The 13,862-nt window shown below is 38.7% G+C and overlaps 1 protein-coding gene across 1 annotated transcript in view; it reads right to left on the bottom strand.

The window, feature by feature from the left end:
- The window catches only part of si (sucrase-isomaltase), a 65,500-nt gene that overhangs the window by 4,998 nt on the left and 46,640 nt on the right, over positions 1-13,862 (bottom strand). Inside the window, exons 37-45 of the mRNA XM_072391757.1 lie at positions 13,699-13,832; positions 13,535-13,569; positions 12,859-12,975; positions 5,233-5,381; positions 4,607-4,691; positions 4,413-4,469; positions 3,105-3,229; positions 2,113-2,201; positions 762-811 (exon numbers count right to left, since the gene is read on the bottom strand). Coding sequence (XP_072247858.1) covers positions 762-811; positions 2,113-2,201; positions 3,105-3,229; positions 4,413-4,469; positions 4,607-4,691; positions 5,233-5,381; positions 12,859-12,975; positions 13,535-13,569; positions 13,699-13,832 — 841 coding nt within the window. The remainder of the gene's footprint in view (positions 1-761; positions 812-2,112; positions 2,202-3,104; positions 3,230-4,412; positions 4,470-4,606; positions 4,692-5,232; positions 5,382-12,858; positions 12,976-13,534; positions 13,570-13,698; positions 13,833-13,862) is intronic.

Raw genomic sequence — 13,862 nt, 5'->3', positions numbered from 1 at the left:
TTGTTTGAGCAGGCGAGAATGTTATTGCAATTTTGGCCTAAAATAATTGGCGGAAACACAGTGTTCTCTACATTAACACAACCCCAGCTGCTCTACTTCAGTAACTGCTACATTTAGTTTTGTGCCACATAAGTACTAAACAGCTGTGAGCCCAATAAAAGCCTTCCATGCCTTTACGCCACATTACATTTTGGCTTTATCAGAGCTCCTGGCTTGGTAAAAGAAAAGTCTTTTAACTAAGATACTGTATATGAAGCATATTTCAAACATACAAAGTGACTCTGCTAAACCATTTCATAATTTTGTGTTGTCTTCACTTCCCAAAACTTGAAAATAATTGTGTGTGATTGTAACTTTGCTATTTGGCTGCTAAACTCTCCACCAAAAGTGTGTCAGCACATTCATAAGAAGTTTCTGCATGTGTGTGCATACTCTGCTACATTTTGACCATTGCACTGAAGAACAAAACGGTTACTATGAAATGTGATTGATTCTGTGGTGAAAGTTGAATGAAAAATTCTGTAAGTGTGTTATATTACTTCAATAAATTAATTTATCTAATTTTTTCTCAAGTAGAGAGCATTAAGTATGCCACAGAAGCTGAATTCAAATCACTGTCCCAGAAATAGTTAGTCTTTCCAGCAACAATAATTTGACATATACTGACAGAAACCTGGTGCTTTGTCAGTCTCTGCTGCTTTGATAACAAAAATAATAATAAGTAAAAGAAAGATATCGTATGTTGTTGCCTCTAAACTCACCGTTGCAGCAGAATAGTTGGTCAGGAGATATTGGTTTCTGTCCACCGTGTCTGATGGGAAAAAAAGGAGAAAAACAAAAAATAAATAAATTACATACAGAGAAGAGATATACTGGGAGAGAAAATAGGTGTGTGACCTCTTTGTTGAATGACACAAGGACACAGATTCAGAGACAAGGTCTGAGCTAATGCAGTATTTATTTGACTGAATGGACAAATAAATGATAACCTGATTAGGTATATCAGTAATGTAACACGGTATGGACTCAGTAATAGACCCATCCGTAAGTTGACTCGTCGATTATTTAAGTGAGCAAATGGCAGAATTAGAGCAATAAAACATGGCAAACAACTGGTGATGGTGCCTAACCGCATGAAATATTTTGCTGGCTGCCTGAATGACTGAACATACAACTGACTGAATGAGGGAGAGAATAACTGATGATTGAGTAACAGTCTGATCAGACAGCCTGACGGACAGCAGAGTGAACAGCTAAGTCCCTGAACTGAAACTAAAACATGGAGAATTCAAGAAAAGCAGATAACACAGGTAAGCAGGTGCTAAACCGAGAGGAAAGCAAACAAAAGAAATGTGGGCAGGCTACCTGGCAGAGAGACAGGAAGACACAGGAGAGAATAACGAGGGACCAGATAAAAGAGGAGTGATGGAGAGCATATCTCCAGGCAGCGACACAGGGAATTACTGTAATAGTTTCTGTCACCCCCCTCTCTGCGTTCCTCATTCGCTCTCAGTCTCCCTCTCTGTGCTTTGTCCCAACAGAAACATGTCTTTTACAGAGGAGTGCATCTTCTTACGGGAGCTCTTCAGAGACTGAGTGAGTGTGTGTGTCCACACTTGCATGCGTGTGTGTGTGCGTGCTCATGTCTTTGTGTCTAAGAATGAGTGACTAAGTAGAGGAAGACTATGTTGGAGATGACAGTGTCTGTCGGATGAAATACACGAAAAATCATGCTCTCTGAAAATAAATACATTGTCTTCTTTACGCTGTCTAAAGAGATGGCGGAGATCTTATTTCCTCCTTTTCAACATCCTTCTAGTTCTATCATCAAACATGTTATTTTCACCAGGTAAATCCCAAACAGCTTTTATAGTTTCCCTTTGCACACTAATACCACGTACAAATCACTCACTCATTTTGATTCATTTTCAACTCATCAATAAATGTCAATGAGACCATTCTTTCATGCCAATGCTACAAATGATCCATGAACAATGGAAAAATATCTCATAATGTTAACCACTCCAGAAATACAGACATAAACATAAAGTGACATGCTCTTCTTTCGGCGGGGGAATGGATACAAGTGGTAAAGTGGAAGCTTTCACTCACCAATTCCTTCTCCATCGTCCCAGAAGAATGATCCTTCAGCAGTTCCGTCATCACTCAGGGCCACGATCAGTCCCAAAGGATTCTTTCGACTGAAACAGAAGGGACAGAGAGGGTTATAGCAGACTGCTAAAGTACCATGTCTATTTATACCTGCTGCTGAAAACAAACAGATTAACATTCCTGCTTGGAGGATACACCTGATCATACCACTGCTGGAGCAGTCACTGTCTCCTCCTGTCATTCTAACTGCTACTTTTCACACACCACCTTCTTTTTGATGAGGGCAAAAAACAGCTACCTACATACTATGTATAACAACAGTCATACCTTTTTACATCTGCCAAATACAAAGACTTTTTAAGAGATTCAAATACAGCAATGATAAGAAAACCTCAACAGGGAACAATTTTGGTCATGGGAGGTTTGAACTGAAGAAGTTGCTCTTTAGTCATATTAGTAATTTTACTACAATTAAATTAGATGCAGCCTTTGCTGTGCTTAATCTCTGTTAGAACACATTTGGATGGGGTTGCACTTGAGAATTTTTTTTGTGAGGCTGTAATATCTACTATCTTTTTTGCAAGAAGTGCAAAAGTGAAAAATATATTTTTTGATCTCACTCTTGCTAGATAGGTAAACACAAGATATGGAGACTTACTGTATATCAGGACTCTACCAGTTGTCTGCAACACAGTATAATATATATAAAAAAAATAGCTTGCAGCTCAAGAGGTTCAACTTTTGCATAATTAAGAGTGTGTCCACCCTTGGGTGAGTGCAATAACCACTGTCGATTGGACATGCAAAGTGTCCTGGGCTTGTAAAATGCATCCCTTATAGGTTCCTTGGTGATAAAAAAAAAACGCAAATTGGCAACAGCCAAATGACAAACCTCAATATTGTAGTTCAAATACCATTTGTTCATCTTATAAATGCAGTTGATATAATTGCAATAGTTTCCTGTGCAGGATGTGTCAGCAGTGTGTGTTTACCTGTAAGCTGTGTTGTTCTCTGGTTTCTGCCAGGGTAAGATGTATCCCCCTCTGATATGAAGGTTAATGTGCTCCAGGGGTGTTGGCATGTTAACCATTTGTCCACGCACTCCAACTTCCTTGGCCTAATGAGAGCAGAAATAATTATCCACTGCTCAAGTACTAGAAACACTACAGGTGATTCATTTGACTTATTCTAATGAATTCAGTTTTAATTTTATTATAATGATGCTGCAAACTTCCACTTTGTCCTTGATCGAAGTTACAAGAGGCAACTTGCTCAAACAACTTAAACCCCACAATATGCTGCTGGAATGAGTTAAATAGGGGGTGAACATTGCACACCACTGCTATGCTCCCATTTCTTTTTGTTATGTTTTCTTTTCATTTCATGATGCTGTCTGTCACATGTGAAATCCCCCAGCTAGACAGTTACACTTTTATTTACACTAAGTTACATCGTTGTTAAGCAGCATGATGTTGGCAAAATCTAATTTGTCAGCATTGTTAGGTGCATTGCTCTGCATCTTCAACACAATAATTCATTCACCAGTGAAGCGATAAAGATCTACAACACACATGAAATAATCAGCCACTCAGATGTGGCTAACCCTAATCATATGTCTTCGGTTTCAGCAGTATTGTTACATTATGCGTATGCATGGGCAGGGAACACTATCTAGAGTTAACCCACAGAAAGCTACCTGCTCAGACAACATCCTAGGGACAGTACTAAGGGACTTTATCGACCAGCTCACGGGCATCCTTACAGACATCTTTAACATAATCCTGAGCCAGGCTGTGGTCCCGGAAGAATTGCCATCCAGTAGCACTGACACCATGACGTAACTTAACAGGACCTGTACAAGTCTCTGAGTGCATAGTTAGGATAGCAAGCAGAGGATCATCTCTTCCCTCTATTCCAATCTTCGAGAAATGCTGCATACACAGAGCCTGTTCCATTTTCAAGGACACTTTTTAACTCTAGCGTAGAATGTTTGAACATCTGCCATTAGCGAAGAGGTTCAGTACCATCGGAACCCACAATGCAAGGTTCAACAACAGCTTCTTTCCCCAAGCCTTCAGAGCCTTAATGGCCTTGGTGTTACCCAACATAACTAGTCACTCCCTTTACCCATAACACATGTGTTGTAACATGACATTTGTTCCTCTGTATGTGGAAGAATGAAAATAAAGTTGAATTGAGTTTAGCGGAGAAGAATGTGAGGCAGCATGCTAACTGAAAATACAATAAAAAAACACAAGACAAAACTTTTGTTTTTAAAGTTATTTATAGCAGTTACTTACCGTGTGGTAGTCATACCAGCGTGCATTAGGCACATAGGCAGCCACCTGTCTGACTCCCTGTCAGTTCCCCAAAAGACAAAGAAGAACAGACAGAGAGTTGGGCAAAAACTACGAGTAAGACAACTGAAAAATGACAAATGTTTAAATAATAATAAAAATATACAAAAAAAATAAGTATCCATATTTCATCATACCTCATCCAGTGCAGGGCTGATTAGTAGGGCGGGTCCCCAGAGGAACTGTTTGTGGATGTCCCATGTAGTTCTGTCATTCACAAACCTGTGACACACAAGCATAGGATTCATTAGGCCTGGCTTGAAGAAGCAAGCCAAATAACCCTGCCAGACTCCTCCTGGCAGCCCCTTAAATACCATCTAAAAATACACCTTTTTTCCCACACAAACTCTCACATTCTCATCTAGAAGCAGTCAGTGCAGCCACTGACCTCTGTGCAGTAGGCCTCTGCTCAGACTCACTTGCTCAAAGGCTTGTATTTTTGTAAGCTTGCAAGGGTGTGTATTATTTTTAGCTTAACATCTTTAGGTAATAGGGAATGTTTTGACGAGAACCTAATTCAACAGATTGAAAACTAGTCTGGCATTAAAACTAATTGGTACAAAAAACTTCTCTCTGTAAAACTACCACTTGTGTTATTCTGCACACTAAAAAGAAGCACTGCAGTATAAAACCAGGCTATCTTGCCAAGGTTCAGAATAGAAGATCCATGCCAGTAATAAGAAACAACCATTTCATTAAGTTATTGCACCCAAAGCTGCAAGCAATGAAATCAGAAGAGAAGATAAGAACCGCCTGTGCTTACTCGTGCAACAGTGGTCTGACGACTGTGCCTCCTTTAGTATGTGCCTCAAACATCAGTGTGTACAGGTAGGGCAGGAGAGTGTAGCGGATGTTTAGGACATCCCGGGACACAGCGGCGAAGTGAGCATCCCAAGCGACAGGATCTTGTCTCTGTAAGGAAAGAAAATATTAAAAAAACAGGAATTACAGTTAAGTACAGTTAAAATCGTGCAAATGATTAGGAATGGAAAGTAAAAACTAATTGTTTGTTATTTCAAATGTATGTTAAAAGAGCATCTTTAGCATTTTATCCTTACTCTAATTAATTCATTAGTATTTCTTAATATAAATTGACTGATATACAGCTCAGGTAACTCGTAAGTTCTAACTATGCATGGGACTGAAAAATGGACATATGCCAACAGTGGTACATCTTTGAAAGTACACTATATGAATTTTCTCTACAGGTTCATGGTCTGATTTAAGTATTTTCATCCATCATCGTCATCAGCAGCCACTTCCACTGATTATCATGCACCTGAGGACTATACTGTATAAAGTGCATTATGTTAGGCTAAAAGTTGGAAAATAAAGCTGCATGTCATGGCAAATGCAACACTTTAATCTGCCATGGCATGTAGAACACAGAACAAAAGAAAAAGCACTTTCCTTATGATGTGATAATATAAAATGCAAGATCAAATTAATTACCCTTTTTGGGTGCTTTCTTGGTGATATTTTTAAACACAATGTTTTACATCAAAGTCACAAAAGAAAAAGACTCCTCAAGGGACAGCTGATGTGTTCTAGAAAAACATCCCCAATAACAAGCTGGAGTTGCAAGTGTGCAAGCTTCTCAAAATCCTAAATCATACATTACATACTCTCCAGGGACAGCTTTCACACAGTGCATTTATTTATTTCTTATTAATTGAATATGAACAGTGAGCCCATAAACTGATGTAGTTAGTTAGTTAAAGCAAAAGTGCCACAAATGCTAACAATATCAGCTTAGGTATAGTTAGAGAAAAATGCTATAGATTCACTCTTTCAATAGACATTTCAACAGCTCTGGTTATTTCCTGAGTTACAGGAGCAGATATGCAAAAACAGGCAGGGTGATGCAGCAATCCTGATAATCCTGCTTTTAGTTACAGCTGTATTCTCATCTATGTCTGGACTTTATAACATGCAGAACACAAATAGTATAATAAGAAATGTCATCAGACACAAATAAAGAATGCAGCTACAGCTAGTCTGTAACCAGACGTATGCAGTCTGCACTGATTTATGCTGATAAATGATACCCAAACTATTCAGCCACATGCTGTTAATGACATTTACCTCATTTTAATTGGCAACAAGCCTAACATCTTTATAAGAGACAAGGGCAAAAAAAGGAGGACAAGGTGTACTGCAATTTCTGCAGATATTGGCCAATCTAATAGCGTTAGCTCATTTTCAGAGACTGCAGGGAGGACAATAATCAATCTGGTCAAGTACACAGATGCACAGGATCATGAAGATTTTCAACTGAAGTGTTTCAACAGCATGTGATCCTCTTCGTGTGTATGTTTTCATGACATGGTGTCTAATGCATATGCAAATGCCTGTGCGTTCTGTGGGAAACATTATTTATATGGTGCCTATCTTTTTCTCTCATTTGGTGCATTCAGAGAAATTGTCAAAGGGAGCAATAACATGACAGGCAGCTGCAGCTCAGCTGGATCATATTTGATCATGATTATTAACTGTAGCACACAGGCTTACTGAGTACAAGCCTCTCAGATTCTGATAGAATACTAAAAAATTCCATTATTTTATGACCCAAGGAGTTTACTGGATTATCATTTAATTTTTCAAATGGAAATTTACATGCTTGGAATTATCTTGAGACCAAGGAGTTCCACCTGCCTCAATTTTCAGTAACACTCTATTGCGCCCTCCTCATGCTGCATAATCAAATGGGATCACTGGGAACTAATTATCATACAAAGTTCTGAGTGCGTGTTAGAAAGAGATGGAGAAAGGAGGTGTAAATAAATCTGATAAATAGGTGTCCCAGAGACAAAAGATGCAAAAATTGCGGTATTTTGCTGGTTATTGGTGTCCAAACAAAACCCATATCAAGCATCATGACATCCCACTTGTCAATGGCTACAGTGGTATCTTAGTATCAAACAAATGTGTCAGTTTTTCTTATCTGGTTTGACAGATTTTGCACCACCAAACCCCACCCACAGGTCTTCCTGTTTTCAGTTCAGCTGTGAGATGTTTATCCAGAGTTCAAGCAAGAAAACCTATGTCCAAAAATAATTATAAAACGAAAAAAAAAAGAAAAAATTATTCATGCTTACCCACCAGACCAAGTCTCTTTACCATTTCCAGTCATAGCATATTAACCCTCGGTACATATCTAAAGCCGGCAGTGTATTCTGAACTACAACTAGCAACAGCAAGATGTCATTACACCGTAATGCACAGGCTCTGTTGAACAACAATTTTTGGAAAAAAAAAATTTCTGAAAGTTTAAGGTTAGTTTATCGATTTTGATTGGTCTGTAGATGTTGTATTTGACATGGGACTGAATGCTGATTAAGGGACAGATATTATCGGATGTTTGTCAGATTTCTGACCAGTGCATAAAGGGCTTTAGTTTGCAGCTCACATAACCAGTTTGAGAACTGACAACAAAGTAAGTAATGGATTCATAGATTTTCTTTTGTTCACTGACATGGCGCACAGCTCAGAGGTCTCTTGTTATATCTGCTTTCAGCTCAAATGTGTTTATTTTGTGCACTTTTAGTATGCTTTCTCTTCAAAAGTAAGGTAACAATTTCTGGTTTCAGCTTCAACAAGATGATTTGGAAAGCCTTTTTTTCCCCTCCTTATGTAATTTACAGAAAACTGTCTTTAGATCTTAGATAGCTACTAAAGCTACTTTCTGCTGCTCTTCAAGCAGAGTGATGAATTCAAGAAACATAAAATAATTCGAGGATGGATGAAAATTAATAATATTACTCGTGACAGATTCTTGCATTGGAATAAAAATATATTTTAGTCATAATTTGCAGACTTGTTGAACAATGTACTTTGATGCTACAATACAGATGCCATGAATATTGTCTATATTTTTTTTAAACCAAAATCACATAAAAGTTCAAAATTTTACATGACATTTTTTGTTTTTTTTTCACATGCCTTACATTGACAATTTACCATTTTTTCTCGGTGGGCAACTGGACTAGCAGTTAGCTCTAAAACAAGCATCTTCACTTATTAGATCAGAGTTCTGCAGGAAAGTATTTCTCTTTTAGTTCTCTTTTATTTTCAGTCCCAATTCAATAAAATGTTGAAAGTGAGACATGTTTCTATTTGATAAAAAAATATTAGCTGAATTGAATGTGATGGCAGCAACGCATCTCTACAAATTGTGGAGCAGTTTCAGAATAGTATTCATCAGATACAGTGACATTGGATATCCCATCATCTACTGTACAAAATATCATCAAATGATTCAGAGAATCAGGAGACATCTCTGCGCAAATCAATATTAGATGCCTGTTATCTTTGGGCTTTCAGGCAGCACTTCATTAAAGACGGGTATGGTTCTGTCATGGAAATTACTGCATCATTGTCTATGAACACAGAGCACCACCGTGACATCCACAGATGCAGGTTAAAGTTCCATCATGCAAAAAAGAAGCTACACATGAACATGCTCCATAAATGTTATGTTGCCATCTTCTCTGGACCAAAATTGATATAAAATCAACCAAGCCAAAACTAGAAAACTGCTCTTTGGGCAAACTGATATTTTCATCATAGTGCCCTTATAACTTATCAGCACGCAGTTCAAAAGCCTGTATCTCTGTTGGTATGGGGAGACCTATGGTCTCACCGTTAATACTTGAAGGTATATACAGGTTTCAGAGCAGCGTGTCTTTTTTTCAGGGTGATCTTTGTATGAGACCTGTCCAGGGTGTACCCCGCCTTTCGCCCGATGACTGCTGGGATAGGCTCCAGCCCACCCGCTACCCGATTAACGGACTGTCGGTATAGAAAATGGATGGATGGATGGATCTTTGTATGATTCATAAGCCAACACTACTTACAGTATCTATTACAAAAGCATAGCTTTGTAATAGAAGAGCCTGGATGCTGGACTGCACTGCAGGTATTTCTCTAATTCATAATGACATGTAAAATAAGACAAAGAAGGCCCAGGACTGTTGAACAGCTAGAATCCTGGATCAGACAAGAATGGATAACCTTCTTCTCCAAATTCTCCAGCAGCCAGTCTCTTCAGCTCACGGATGTTTATGGACTGCTGTTAAAAGACGACAAGAGACTACAAAACGGTAAACATTGGCCGGTCCAAACTTTTTAGAGATGTATTGCTGCCATCAAAGTCGTGGAGTGCTAATATTTCTTTACATATATATATGTATATATTGGCACCCAAACCATCTGATTAGGTTTAGAAAATCAAATACCTTCTTAAGATTAGGAAATAAAATACTTGGTTAAGGGTTATGGGTAAAAAATGTGTTCTGACATATAATATCTTAATGTCCCTTCAAAGTAAGTAAAGAGACGTGTTGTGGCTTTGAGTGAGGACAAAGTATGCTCCGAAATTGTGATTTTCAGAAGCATAAAATGGCATCATTATTCCCTGCAGGTTGGACTGAATATGTATTAATGCCGCTCAAGCATAAAAACATAAATTATTTAGGTGTTCTGTAAGGAGCGGGATCATTAATGGGTAATCACCACAAACTGGTTTCTATTTTCAAACTTTTGGTCAAACAAATCTTGCATGACATGACAGTTATGCCACTGTCTGTCAGACCCTCAAGGTAGACTTTTTTCATCTGCAGAAAACTGGAGGAGCGACTGATGAAGAGATGCGCGAAGAATGAGAACAAGACAGAGAATCCATCTTTTGAGCTCACCTAATTTATGGCCTCATTTATAGCAGGAAGGAGCCTTGTGACACACTGGTTGTAGACAGACACACATTTGTGTACGCACATACTTACACGCTTCAAGGTAAAATGAGGTTATGGAAGACCTTCATTTTTTTCTCTTTTTTTTTTTCTTTTAATCTGTCTGTCTGGAATCTACTCCCTCACCCCATCTAATAAACCTTTCAGTTTGTTTTTTTTCAAATTTTATTTATTTTTGCTTTGCAGAGCACACATCAGCAAAGGAAAATATATTGAGATGAGCAATAATATCTCCCTTTGGATGAATAACTATGCACATGTCTCTAATATGACTGCGCTGCTGAAACAAAGCTTGGTTGAAAACACATATTGTTTAATTCATTTTGCTCTGTTATGACGGTGGATCCTGCAGTATATTGTTAGTGCACTGAAATCACCTGGAGGTCAACAGTGATGGTTGTCTGATGGCAAAAAGACTCTAGGCAAGATGGAGCTCTGTGAATGACTGCAGGCACTCTCATCTTTCCTTCTCTTTTCATAACTGCTGACCTTGTGAAGACATCAGTCTGGTCACATCACCATCTTGGTTTTTGAATTTTGCCCAGACCTGAGCTTTGGTTTCACTTGTATTATAGATTTCGCCTTGATATTTGGGGTTAGGAGTAACCAACAAATATGATTACCAGATACAGATACATATGGGGATACTTATGGGTCTGATAACCAAAACTTTGATGTCCAACTTTGTAGAGGCAAGGTTGTAGGGGGTTAACTGTTTTGTAACTGTTTTACTTGCTCATAGCCTACAACCACTTATCTACATTTTCTAACACTCGCAGTATGCACTTGTCAATATTCCTCAGTGCTTTTGTACTCCTACTTTATTAGCATAAATATATACTCTGCACTTTCATTAACATCAGTTCTCTCTCCTCAGTTTACTTTTTGTCTACCTGACTTTTATCAACTTTGCAAACTATCATTATGTGTTAGCCTTTCCTACTGTATCTATATCATTTTCTTTCTTTCTTTTTTCACTGATTAATTCGATATTTAACCATCTTTACAGACTTATTTGCAAGTCATTATGAAATATTCAGAATCAAAGGGTGTGTGTACGTGTGCATGCACGTGTGTGTATCTGTGTTTGAAGCAGAGGTTAGGTGGTATGCTATAGTGCTGCTGGGATAACCTTGAGAATTCAATTAGATCCCCACGCCATGTCGTTAAAAAGCACAGGCACAGGCACCTAACCACCCACCCACACACACACACACACACACACACACACACACTGACACATAACAGTGCCCTGTCTAGTATTGCAGACTCTGGTGCAGAGAAATTTCGCCTTGTGGGATCGATCTCCGGACGGGCGTTATTGGATTTCTCGGATGTGTTCCAACGCTCTTAAAGGTCACCACTAGAATGAATGCCACCGACACCACACCAACAAACAGGTCTATCTTTTTGTGTGTTCGCTTTGGTGTGTACCTACGACATGAGTTAAAGAACAGATGGTAAAGAAAATGGACAGCAGAGGGGTTTGCATTTTTGTAAATGGGAGTATTTGGCAGTTGTTGTAATTGAGCCGTGTTTGTACAATTTGACCCCACGGGCTAAAATATGTTTTGACATACTGTGGGCACCAGATCTTAGTGTTGCTTAAAGACAGGAAAATCAGCTCTTAGTCTGTCTGACAGCACGAGGCTCCATTCAAGAGCTATAGATGAAAAACAGAGCATGTCAACAGTATGCTCGGGTGAAAGGATGCACCCGGATTCTAAAGTGACTACTTCTTGGGAATACACTGTATTGTATTCCTATTTTCATTGAGTTTGCCATAATATTTTCAGACACATTGAGACTGATAACAACCGTTTTGTCTCTGTAGCCCCTTATGCTGGATGTGGATGTTTTTTGTCTTAAAAGTGCAACCAATACCTATTTCTGAAGTCATTTATAGAAGAGAACATCTTTACCACCATACGTAATTGGATGTAGTATTTGATGTGCTTTTTCTTTATGTTGCAATAAATCTGGAGTACTTGTGGTTGAAAATTATTGAAAAGTTGAGCATTTACTGAATGGCTGAACGTAGCTGGAATGTAGGTTGAACCTTTTGTGTAAAAATTGGAAAAAAAATACAGCTAAAGGCCTATTTATAATTTCATTGCTGTGTCTGTCTTTGTTTATCTCAGCAGGTAGGTATTTTTTTCTATGCAGGTGGACAAAGGTGCGGTCGTCCAAAAAGCTGAATGCTCAAAGCTGTCTCACGCTAGGAGGGATTATCAACAATTAATTTTGTAACAAAAGGACACATCTCCAAAAAATCCACAGGTAAAATGCACTGTGGCATATGCAACAGACAATGTTTAGCATTCAAACACTTAGTTTGACTCCACCACAAAGCAGATCTTGGTCCAATTTGACTGTTTTTTTACACAGCAGGCAAAGCTAAGGAGCCAACAACAGCACCAACACAACCAAGAGCAACCTACAACTCAGATTGTCCCATATATTTCTGAGAATGCCCCAAGTGGCAGCAAAACATTATAACATGTAGATACACATCGGAATGTGTTAAAAGCTTAAGGAAGGCTCAGTCTCAAAGACTGAAAGTAGGTACATTAAGGAAACAAATCTCCACCTGCATCTCCCCAAAACTCCTGTAAATGGGTGTTTCTAATGTCACTCACCGGGTTTCCCTTGCCATTGTGGTTGCGTGAATATGGATAGAATGCACCCAGCTGCATCCAGCGAAGACACATCTCATAGTCAGCTTTGTTAAAGAACCCACAAATGTCTGCCCCAGTCTGAAAGAGATTGACAAAGAGTGAGAATGAGTGTGTGCCCCTTCCAGCCAAAGGGACTGGGGTCATGCCACTTTTGCTGCAAGCTCAGTTTTTCAAGTGTCCTTGTATGTTCTGTATCTGACCCCGCAGCTAAGATGGGGGCATGCAAATGATTCTCCATATAAGAATCAATAAAGTGTCAGATTATAAGTACTGCTGGACACATTGAGAAGATGAGAAGGACATTACATGAGGGAGGGGAAGATAGAAATAAATACAAAGACAAAAGGACAAACAAGTACAGGGTAATGCCTCAACAAGAATCTAAAAAAGTAATTTTGATCTATGACTACTGAAATAATAACAAAATTGTAAGGGTCATGACAGATTATTTCGAGGCATCTCATTTGGAATGGGGCTTGTAGTGACATACTTCATGTCGTATTTCAACATTTCCTTTGATCACTTGGTCAAGCAAACAAAATATAACCATTGAGCTTTTGTAATTCATTTAGAGAGGACAAGATCAGATCAATAAGATCATTTCTTATCAAAACCGAGATCTGATGTTCATACTTACGTAAGGAATACCAAACAGGCTGAACTCCATCATACCTAAAGAATAAAGAGAAAGGAGAAGTTTTGGTTCTGTTTATCTGCAAGACTGAAATATTGTCAGAATACAGTCTACAGATCTGTAATCAGCATTTCTGGAAAACAGATACAGTATATATCTTCATATACCTATAATGGATTTGTACAGCTGGTCCCATTTGGCATCGTTGTCGCCCAGCCAATGTCCGGCCCATTTTCCACTGGAGGGGTAAGTGGACCTGGTCACCACTATGCCTCTTTTACCTGTTACGCTCAGCAGGGCACTGCACAGAGAAAAGAGACTCAGGAACTGG

The sequence above is a fragment of the Leuresthes tenuis genome, unplaced genomic scaffold (assembly GCF_036924035.1).
Source record: "Leuresthes tenuis unplaced genomic scaffold, fLeuTen1.0.hap1 SCAF_9, whole genome shotgun sequence".
Taxonomy (NCBI): domain Eukaryota; kingdom Metazoa; phylum Chordata; class Actinopteri; order Atheriniformes; family Atherinopsidae; genus Leuresthes; species Leuresthes tenuis.
The sequence above is the reverse complement of the archived record's forward strand: the minus strand, read 5'-3'. Positions and strand labels throughout refer to the sequence as shown.